Source organism: Galleria mellonella, unplaced genomic scaffold, assembly GCF_026898425.1.
Source record: "Galleria mellonella isolate WM207_F2 unplaced genomic scaffold, CSIRO_AGI_GalMel_v1 utg352, whole genome shotgun sequence".
Lineage (NCBI taxonomy): Eukaryota > Metazoa > Arthropoda > Insecta > Lepidoptera > Pyralidae > Galleria > Galleria mellonella.
In genome coordinates this window covers 7725639-7737879 of record NW_026442084.1, presented here as the reverse complement: position 1 = coordinate 7737879, position 12241 = coordinate 7725639, and the positions used below count along the sequence as shown (strand labels likewise).

The window sequence follows — 12241 nt, the reverse complement described above, 5'->3', positions numbered from 1 at the left end:
AATCGAGCCTTTAACTGTCCACTGCTGGACATAAGTCTCTCCCGTGGAGGGATTTGCTAGTACTTGCCACGCTTGGCAGGCGGATTGGCAACCGTAGTTAGGCTTTGGAGATGTTTTAAAATGAACGTTGCTGCCCTTCGTTCGCCCGCCCATAGTCGCCTCTTACGACATCCACGGGAACAGAAGAGGAAGCCTCTTCTATGCCAGGACCACACGGTGATGTATAATAAGTGTATAAAAATATAAATTCGCAGGATCCGTGCAGCGTTCGAGGCGATTTTCAAGCGCTCGTCGATGCTGCAGGACGTGCACGACGGACACGCGGCCGAGGGGGGACTAGCCTCCCCGGGCGTCCCGCGGAGCCCCTCCATCAACAAGAAAGTGCAGCTGGTGAGTTAACCGAGCCGTCACAAACATGACAGATATACAGATCGATGACATTTATAGCTCAAGTTCTTAATTTTGTTTAATAATTTAATCGCAGGCATTTTGGAAATGTTGCGGAGCTTTTTCGATGACCTTTCGCGGAAAATAGGCACGTGTATGCGAAAAGGTCGATCCATTTGGTCCTATATAAGCATCAAACGTCCGCATTATTAGTTATATCACTTCATAATATAAAACAAAGTCGCTGTCGCTGTCTGTCCGTCCCTATGTATGACTTAATCTTTAAAACTACGCAACGGATTTTTAGGCGGATTTTTTTAATAGATAGAATGATTCAAGAGGAATGTTTATATTTATAATATATACATAATATAGTAGAGAAACACTGATAATTTTAGAGGTTTCTAATGTGTGGTGATGTAATGTGCACCCGTGCGAAGCCGGGGCGGGTCGCTAGTATACTCGTATAATAAAATGCGTGTGATTAGTCGGAAACTTATAAAATACAAGAAATTCCTATCACCATCATTTCATCCAGTATCCGTCCACTGTTGGACCTATGCCTCCCCCATAGATTAGTAGAAATTCTATACCTTCCATAAATTCAAAATCACTCAAAATATTTTTAATTACTTTAGACTATATTTTTAATTGAATTTTAAATTATATTGTTAGTATTACATATTTAAATGTCACAAGTGGACTGTCAGTTTGTTTATCATTCTATTAGTATTACTTTTTTCTGTTACGTAGACTATCACCTTGCGTCGTATCCCAAAATGCACAAAAAACCTTATGAGCAAAGACTCGTACCCAGTAGCGGAGCATCAATGTGTTCATTGTTTCAGCCCCGCGAGCGCGTATGCGACATGTCTCCGGAGGACCAAAAGGCTTGGGAGCAGCTCGAGATGGCCAAGGACATCGACTTCGACAGGATGCTGCAGATCGCCAGGAAGAGGGACATGGTAAGTTTATACGTAAACAAACCGACTTCGACCTTGGAAAGGTTGGCATGGTTTCGTTTAAAAAATAAATTAAGTTTCAGAAATATTATATAACAAAATAGAATATTCAATCGTGTGCCTTTCCAAATAAGGTATACAATAAAATCGATGACATAATACCAAAGGGAGACTTTGTACAAAAGTCGATTGCTTGGGTACCTCTGTCCCATTCGTGTTTCTACCGTGAAGCAATTGTGTTTGCATAGCTGTGTTTCAGTTTGAAGGGTGGGATATGGCAGTGAATTTACAGGGTACAGAAGAATAACACCTGAGTCCTCAGGAATGGCAACGCATGGGGGGTATCATGGGCGAAACAGTATACTCTGTTATGTCCATGGTACTGCTCATGTTTATAGGCGACGGTTACCACTTTCCATCAGGTTGCCGTCAGCTTTTTTGCCATTCTAAGTTGTATAAAAAAAATTAAACACGATGGTTTCCACGAAGGACTTCGAAGAAGTCGATCTAACAGGGTGTATTGTTAGTAATGGGGTTGCTAGCCCGACCGTCGTCGGGCTAGCAACACAATGTCGTCACATTCTTTAATGGATAAAAATGGAATGGTATCTCTACCTGCGCTATTGGTATACACTGGTGGAGCACCAGTGTGAGATGATCGATGAGGATGAAGCAGGTCAATTAGCCCGTCGTGATGTATTCAGTTACATCAATCATGATGATTTCCAGTCGAAACTACATGGGGGTCGACCTAATAGAGTATTTAGCTGGTAATGTAGCTATTGGCTCATGTCTATGGGCGACGGTTTCCGCTTTCCATCAGGTGGGCCGTCAGCTTGTTTGCCATTCTAAGTTGTATAAAAAAAAAAAAAAACTTTAATACTAACATTCCCTTGCCTCCTACGACATTTGATTATTACCGTAGCGATAATAGTGGAATATGTTTTTTTTTATGCAACTTAGAATGGCAAACAAGCTGACGGCCCACCTGATGGAAAGTGGTAACCGTCGCCTATAGACATGAGCAGTACCATGGACACAACAGAGTATACTGTTTCGCCCATGATATCCCCCATGCGTTGCCATTCCTGAGGATTCAGGTGCTATTCCTCAGTACCCAGTAAATTCACTGCCATATCCCACCCTTCCAACCGAAACACAGTCATGCAAACACAACTGCTTCACGGTAGAAACACGAATGTGCCTGAGGTACCCAAGCAACCGACTTTTGTACAAAGTCTCCCTCTGGTAAATGATGAAATTATATACGTCACCGCAAAATCCACAGCACCCCGAGGACCCGGAGTACGATGATGAGAACCTGTACATATGCCACATCGACCCGGCTCCCTTCCAACTGGTCGAGAGGACGTCGCTGCTCAAAGTACGTATAGAAACACATTCCTATTGTTAAACGATTCATACGTAACCCAAAAACAGGGTAATTACATAGAAGGAGTGATCATATTGTCAATTCATAGCAGGCTAGTGTATAGAAAATTTTATACGGCCGTATAACCCTACCAAATTCAGATACAACCTGCTCGCATACTTTCTACATAAACTGTGTCTAATATATAATCTAGCAATGTAAAATTTGTCATTGACAAATAATTGACATATCAAACATTTTCTATACACTAGCCTGCTATGAATTGAGAAAAATAGCAACTGATGGTGTATCTTTCGTCTTCTTTTTACTAATTATATTTGCATAAGAAGAAAGGAGGCAACCATATGATTTACAGTTTTTATTTTATCATTCGTTCTATGTAATTCCTTTTTCTTAGTATGTAACATATCTCATTCATTCATTCATTCGCTATTGGTATACGCTGGCGGGGCACCAGTATTGGTGGGTGATGATGGAGTCAAGAGAATCGCACAGATATCAAATTATAAACTATTATTCGCGCATCGGCGACAGCCGCTCATGATTATGGATCACGAATTTATCCCGAAACTAGTCGAACTTTTTCAATTATATATATATATATATATATATATATATATTCTGTATTATATATATAAATATATATATAATATAGAAGACATATTATTTAAAAAGCAAATCTAATGGCAATATTAGAAAAAAAAAATATATATATATATAACCTTTTTATTATTCCCTTTAAAGGAAGGGAATAATAAAAAGTTGTCATGTTATTTATATTTATAATGTATAACTGTGTTTGTAGGTCCATTCGCTGTTCTCCACGCTGGGCGTGAGCCGGGCGTATGTGACTGCCATCGGACGGCTCATCGGAGTCGTCTCGCTCAAGGAGGTGAGTACGAATGAGAGTGATGATATTAATAAATCATCATGATCATCATCTAATGCTTTCTCCGACAGAGACTCGAATAAAGATCTCGAGCTTGTTGCCATAATAAAAATGTTAATTTTAGATATAATATTTTTATCAATTTTGTGAATGTTATATATTCTTTATTGCACTTAAACAATACATACAATGATTAGTTGTTATTAGCAAGGGAGGACTTATCTCTGAAAGAGATCTCTTCCAGCCAACCCAGTGCAGTTAGAGAGAAAAGAATTTAATTTGGGTAATCCAGTGCAGGAAAGGTACCGGTGAAAATAATGTAAATACAACAAACACAAATTGTGAATATATATAAATAAATAGATAAATTAATAAATAAATACGTAAATAAGTAAATAGATAAATATATATACATATGTATAAGTGCATAGAATTATCATGTACAATTGGTTAAAAGATGTGATTTCAGTCTTCTCATGAAGGAAGTAATGGAAGGACTATCCCGTATGTCAGCATGTTTAATCATATCAGCTTTTAACTGTCCACTGCTAAACATAAGCCTCTCCATTGGGAGATTTTATCAGTAGTTGGCACGCTTGGCAGGCAGATTGGTCACCGCAGTAACCTTTTCCCGTGGGTCTCGTAAGAATCGACCAAGGAAGGGCGAGGGATGGGCGGCAGCGTCCCTCTTAAAACATCTACAAAGCTTAACTGCGATTACTAACCCGCCTACCAAGGGTGGCAACTATTGACACCCCCCCCCCCCCCCCCCCCCCCCAATAGACCCACATCTTGTTTATAGTATACAAATTGTAACGTAACATTATCATACACAGCTCCGGAAAGCAATAGAAGACGTGAACTCAGGCGTATTAACGTTGGCGACGCGACCTGAGCCGCCCACCACCCCGCCGCCCGCCGTCATCAAAGTGGCGAGCAGCGAGCCGGCGCCACCCACCGACAGCGAGACCGCCAAACTGACCACCGGCGACAAGTGAAGCGATCCAACGTAATTATAGTGATTTCTCTTATACACATACCCAAATCGGGCGGCTATATCCGCGCGGAAACCGTTGTTCCCGCGGGAAACAATCCCGTTCCCGTGGGAAACTGCAAAAAATCCCACTCTAACCATGGCATACGACATGTAGACAAACAAACAGATACATGCTCTTCATAGTTCTTATAAAAAAAAAAAATTAAAAGAAAAAACTTAGTAGAAACAATATTTACAAGAAATAGTTTGCAAAGGAATAAGTAACGGGCGACTTTACGAAGTAGTTTAGTTAGTAAGAAATAATGAGAGTCGCGTCTAGACGACTATTTTGTGTATAAATATTAGAAGTTACGATGAAATATTGACTCGAAACTGAGTCGCTAAAGACAAATTCAAAATAAAACATATTTTAAAAACATAAACGGGACTTAACGCGATGTAAAAGCCTTTATAGGTAAATAATACCTATATACTTGCTTCTTTATTGCCTTAGAACATGTCAAAATAAAATAACTGTAAATAGTTTAAACACTACATTCCACATTTTTTTATATATTTTTTCTTATACAACTTAGAATGGCAAACAAGCTGACGGCCCACCTGATGGAAATTGGTAACCGTCGCCTATAGACATGAGCAGTACCATGGACATAACAGAGTATACTGTTTCGCCCATGATACCCCCATGCGTTGCCATTCCTGAGGACTCAGGTGTTATTCCTCTGTACCCTGTAAATTCACGCCATATCGCACCCTTCAAACCGAAATACAGCCATGCAAACACAACTGCTTCACGGTAGAAACACAAATGGGACAGAGGTACTCAAGCAATCGAGTTTTGTACAAAGTCTCCCTCTGATGACTACCTTGTCCCCGGTGAGCCCTACATTCGTAGACATGTTCTTAATGAATGTCATGAAATTTTTGAGTGCGGACAGATTGTATGTAAACTAATGTAAAATCGTGTACCTTAGATATGTTTGTATGCGTTGAAGAAATAGTGAGCTTGTCGCTAATTTATTATTATAACAGAATTGTTGTTGTGAAATTTGACATGGTGCTGAGACAACAGAGATGTTAGAGGCGTACGTCATAGGCTCCTTGTCAAGTCACTGGTCATCGGTCATAATATAGTATTTATTTATTTATTTAACTCTTTATTGCACCATAAATAAAAATATACAACGACAATTGAATAATTCAAGTGAAATACAGTAACATAAATACAGATTGAAATATACACATAAAGGTACAAAAGGCGGTCTTATCGCTAGTGCAATCTCTTACAGACAACCTTTGGTTAAAGGAGAACAGATACAAGTGGGTAGGTGGCGCAAGAGTGAATTAATAATTTTTCGTGCATAAAGTACAAAAACCTGTAATGCACAAAAATATCAAATACATATAATTTATTAAACTACTTACTGTAACAATATATGTCTAGTGTCAATGGAACTTAATGAAAATGTTTTTTTTTTAGAATGAATAAAAGAATGAATAGAAACATTTATTGCCAGTAAACTTACAATATAAAATATAAATGACATATACAAAAAGTGTTCCACACCCGGCAAAAGGAACCGGCTCAGCGGATGCTGTGAGTGTCCCTGCGTAATGTGAACAGCTGCACAGCGCTGGTTTTCAGCCAGGTCCCTCTCTTACAAAACAACCAAAGGGCAGGGTACCACTGTACATTACTTTTTACAAGAATTATTTCTTGATACTAGTTATTTCGTCTACCCAAAGTTGTTTGGAAGAGGTTGCATTAGCGATATGTGTAATATGAAATTATATTACACATATAAAGTATAAAAGTTGGTCTTATCGTTAAATTACATAACGAAATATATGTACGTCTACGAAATATCTTTTAATTTATCTATGTGTCTTTATGATTCAAGTACTATTTTCAAAAATGCCATTTATAAAAATTTATACGCATATAATATTAATATCACTCCTATATCTATCTATACATTGAATTCCTCTGGACAATGATGGCGAGAAGACGGTCATTTCGATCGGGTTCTTCATTTTAATACTATATATATATATATATATATATATATATATATATATATATATATATATATATATATATATATATATATATATATATATATATATATGGTAACGTCTGCGCTATCGGTATACGCTTGCGAGGTACCAGTGAAGGATGATAGGTGAAGATGAAGCCGGTCAGTTAATCTATCGTGATGAATTCAACAAGAATTGTTCACGATGGTTTCCATAGGGAACCACGTGGAGGTCGATCTAATATGGGCATATTGCTAGCAATGGGGCTGTCAAACTCCATTGCTAACAATCCCTTTTCCCCCATATAGTTATATATTCTCCACACCTATAAATTAAGCAACGACCAATACCTAGTATTTGGAAGTGTGCATAGATCAATAAGTCAAGGCTAATTGGGTTTATCATGAGGTTAACTATAAACGATAATTGATCACTTGGTTCAGTAATAAGACGACGAATTGTACACTCTCTGGTAGAGAAACCATCAGACAGTTGATCAGTGACTCGCGATGCAGATGCTGTGACATATCTGCATTGTATACCACGGTAACTTACTATTTATAAATAAACTCGACTGTGTATGGGAGACGATATTACTATGAACAAAATCTGAAATTATTGTAATCATGTTTTTGTTTAATCAGTAGTAATAATGGAACGGTAACCCCACCTTCGATAACGGTATACACTAGCGGGGCACCAGTGAGGGATGATAGGTGAGAATAAAAAGGCAGGCCAGTTGGCCCATCGTGATGAACACACCTGGAATGGGGGGAAAGGCATTGTTAGTAATGGGATCTAAGTGACCCATTGTCAGCAATACATCCTATCAGGTCAACCTCCACGCGGCTCCCCTTGGAAACCATCGTGGTTAATTCTTGGGAGTTTTTCACGATGGGCTAACTGACCTGCTTTCATCATCACCTATCATCCCTCACTGGTGCCCCGCCAGAGTATACCGATAGCGCAGGCGGGGTGGGGTTACCATTCCATTATCACCCATTAAAAAAAAATACACCTGGAATTGAGCACGATGGTTTCCAAAAGGAACCACGTAGAGGTTCCATCACGACCTGGTAGCGTATATTGCTAGCAATAGAACTAGTAGTTCGCGTTACTAACAACCCCTTTCCCCCATTGTGATTATGTTCCCGTGGTATACAATACATTCAAGCGATAGTACTGTGTGTACATTGCATATTTAGTGCCTTTACAATTAATATTTGTACGTATTAAAATTAAATTTAAAATGATATTTGCCTGCCATATACAATATGTAATGAAATGGTATAGCAATCCGAAATCTAGAAGTAATGTTTATAGAATAGAACAGAAGTATATGAACTGAACTGCTTTCTCTTAAGAAGAGTATAAAACTAAAAATGTAGTTTAACTATGTCTTACTATATCGATGTATTATTTTAAACTTGAAAAAATAAATTAAGTGGCGTGTAAAAATTTTTTTTAATGTAATCCATTTCTTAAAACTAATGTTAGTATTCATTAACATGGTTTATTTATTTATTTAATGCAATAGGGATTATATATGGGCGATTATATATTATTATAATATCCTGATATGGGCGATATTGAAATGGGCGATGACCTTTTTCCCGCCATCAATGTCCAGAGGAACTCGATATATAGATATCAGATCGGTATCCATATATTACCCATGCCTAGTTGCGATTTGTGTATAATTTATAATATAAATAAATATTCTAAAATATTTTAATTAAACATTAAATGTTGTAAAACTTTGAAAATGTTAATTAATATAAAATTTACACGTTCTTCCATTATTTAAAATTATTATTCGCGCGCCACTAATGTGATAAACGCCCGTACATTTAGGCCAAATTTTACAAGGCTTGTGATTTATACAAACCATTCCAAAAGTGTTGTCCTTAGATGTAAGTTGTAACTTTAAGTAGTTTAAGTCACAAATGGAGCCTTAATTATGTCCAATTAAACGCAGAAATAAAGATTCTTTGCAAATTCGAAGTGTCACAAGTGTATATATATATATATATATATATATATATATACATATGTATAAAGTCTATTACTTAACAATATTATCCCACTACATACCTTGTACGCGTATATATAGGAACTACTGTGTCGTCGCATAATATGTAAAGCCAATTAAATCTACCACTTTTAATAGTCTATGTCAATAGAATGTAATAAAAATGTAAACAAATAAATAATCAACACAACCACGAGAAGGTCTGTTGATGTCCAACAGTAGTATGAAATCCAAAATATATTAATTGGTTAAGTGTTTAAATTTGTTACCAATTTCATTTAGGAAGTGTTACTGTGTAAGTGTAAGTGCTTGGAAAATATTTTTTGACAGTCGAATACAAAATAAGTGTAACCGTCACGAGGCTTCCTCATTAAATTCATTAATTCATCATTACGTACCGTTTAACTAGAGTACTTCAATTATATTAAAAAAAAAAAAAACATTTATTTCTGCCATAATTCGGACATGCGTCCTCAATTTCTGTGATGTATATACATTTATTTATTACAGTAAATACGGAGTGTTGTTATCTGGTCAAATTTATTTAATAACTAAATTCTGTATGTCTTAAGGATGATTTCTTAATTAGCGTAATGTATATGACTAACTACAGTTGTCTTTCAAAATAAATGGCTAAAATACACCTATATTAGATAGATAGATAGATAGATATATAATTGATTTGCATCACTTACAGCACACAAATAGCATTAGCTGTTGGTACATATTTAAAGAAATAAACAAAACATTTATAAAAAAAATAACAAAAAGAAAGTACATAAAAAAGGCTAAACAATTTCTCATATTATTTTTTTTTTATATTATTTTGTTATACCTATATTAAATATGGCAAGTGTTTGCAGATTTTGTCATATAGAGGAAAAAGCACCGCAGCGCTTAACTTGTGCTTGTAGCTTATACTTTATACATAAACACTTATACATTTACACTTATACATATACGATGTATCCTTTGTAATTAAAAATATTTTCTCAAACATGCTTGGAAATGTGAGCATTATTTTGATAATCTTCTTCGAGATAAATCAAAATTGCCGTACTGGCCAAGATACATGCGGGCAGCGGCCGGCAAAAGTTGTATGAAAATCCATATCTGTGCGTTTTGCAGCCAGATAAATTACTATGTAAACTCATATCTGTCTTGTAATTTAAAAATGGAATGACCTTTTACTTCGAAACATAGCTACCAAGGAGGTAACTAATAAAGGGTTTTATTTATATTTCGAATTGGCTTGCAAATAGAAACCTGTTTATTGAAAAAAAAAAGGAACATTATGGCGCGTGAAAAATTATTATTGTTCGTTATTCGTCATTGAACTTAAAAAGTAAAATTGTGTTTTTGATTTCCGCGCATTGTTTGAGAAAAGTACTATACAAGCCTTGGCCACAACTAAGCATTGATGGACTCACGTATGTGTGCCTCGGCTACGCCTCGGCCCACATTTGCACGTTCGTCCTTCAATGTCTCAGTTGCTGGCCGCTGCGATAATGTACTATAAGAAATCTCCTTAGGACATATCCTACATATAAGTATTCAGTAATTTTCACTTGTATACGCTTTAAGTCCACCAAATTATTAAAATCAAAATGGAGGTTAGGACTAAATGTTTTTTCGCGCTTTATTCATATAGATAGAGAGATAGATAATTTATTTACATTACTTACAGCACACAAATTACAATACAAACATACACATAATAAAAGGCCGGCAGCACACCTGCAATGCCGTTGGTGTTGTGGGTGATTATGGGCGGCGGTAGTCACTTACCATCAGGTGAGCCGCATGCTCGTTTGCCCCCTGTGTTGTAACAAAACAGTATATATATATATATATATATATATATATATATATATATATATATATATATATATATATATATATATATATATATATAGCCTATGGGAATACCCGAGAAAAATAGAAAGCAATCCTAAAGGACAGTGTATGATGCAGCAGTCGGACAGTAGGCCTTAACGACATAGTTTCCACTGCGATTTACCATTACAGAGGGTAAATATTATTTTTTTGCCCAGTAGTAACAAAAGTAGATTGAAATCTGTTAAACAATGGGGACCTTCCAATCCGTTCACACTCCTCAGTGGCATCGAGGCATAAATATAACGTCATAAAGTTAAATTTATTGGAATTTTTTAATCTCCATTTGATTTTAATAATCTTGGTTAAGTTCTAACAAATTAGAATCGAAATATTGTTAAAATTTGTAGGTATCTGTCTCTTGTATCTTTATGACGATTTTTATGGGCAGATAACGAGTGATTGTCTATGGATGGGCTGTTAGATTTAAGTGAAGTATTTATAATAAATTTGTGTATGTCGTAATAATTTATGGTACGACTTAGATGCATTTCTTGTGATCTTTATGCTTTGTAATTATTAAATCATGTTGTGATGTTAATAAGCATATTTGGTTTTATTTTACCCGTTTGCCCCTTTTATTTATTTGCTGTGGTATTCACAGATATTATAGTCAGGTGACGGACATTTTATCAGCAAGCAAAATTTCTCTTTGATTTTTTTTAATGAATGACAATGAAATGGCAACCCCTCTGTCCCATTCGTGTTTAACCGTAAAGCAGCTGTATTTGTATGGCTGTGTTTCGGTTTGAAGGGTGGGATATGGTAGTGGATTTACTGGGTACAGAGGAATAACACTTAAGTCCTCAGGAATGGCAACGCATGGGGGGTATCATGGGCGAAACAGTATACTCTGTTACCTCTATGGTACTGCTCATGTCTATAGGCGACGGTTACCTCTTTCCATCAGGTAGGCCGTCAGCTTGTTTGCCATTCTAAGTTGTATAAAAAAATACCCGATTCACTAATCTACTAGTTGGAATTAAACATGTTGGTTGTGTTTTTAGTTGATAACTGATTATATGTTTATTACCTGTATACATAAACATAATTTTACCATGATATTATAATATGCAAGTGAATTTGTTTGTGACCTTATAATCAATCACTATGAAATTTGTTATACACGAACTATATGGGATGGAGAAGGATATTGGAGGATTACGCCAATCAGTTAACATACCCCACCCACGCGGATAACGTCGCGCGTAAAAGTAAGTAATCAATAAAAGACAATGTTTAAATTTATATTAAAAAGATTTTATTTAACAAATCTTATCCTTACACTTTACATAATACTTGGAAAGTTGGTGTGTACGCGGCCATAATACTTATACACATTTATACATACATATGTATCGCAATACAAATGTATACAAAATACCACCGAAGGAACCACACTAGTTCTACAAGAGCCACGGACGTTTATCAATATCTATATACGAATCGCCCATATGCATGTGTATGTGTATGAGTATTATGTCCCCATACACTGCAGGTTGAAATCGTATCATTAGCATCCTTTTACCATAGTAGTGTAGCAGTGAAGTTTAATAACATATAAATATAAAAATGTTCATACATTTTTCAATATAAACATTAAGCCTTAACCAAACACAATTTTAATCATTCCTCTCCAGTTCAAGGG

The 12241-nt window shown here is 36.2% G+C and overlaps 1 protein-coding gene across 2 annotated transcripts in view; it reads left to right on the top strand.

Annotated features, from left to right (window-relative positions):
• Positions 1-6094, top strand: part of LOC113510409 (chloride channel protein 2) — an 81560-nt gene extending 75466 nt beyond the window's left edge. For both annotated transcript variants that reach the window (XM_052896964.1, XM_052896963.1), the window contains 5 exons: positions 255-390; positions 1236-1352; positions 2638-2733; positions 3548-3634; positions 4468-6094. In XM_052896964.1, coding sequence (XP_052752924.1) covers positions 255-390; positions 1236-1352; positions 2638-2733; positions 3548-3634; positions 4468-4629 — 598 coding nt within the window. In that variant the 3' untranslated portion in view covers positions 4630-6094. The remainder of the gene's footprint in view (positions 1-254; positions 391-1235; positions 1353-2637; positions 2734-3547; positions 3635-4467) is intronic.
• The last annotated feature ends 6147 nt before the right edge of the window (positions 6095-12241 follow it).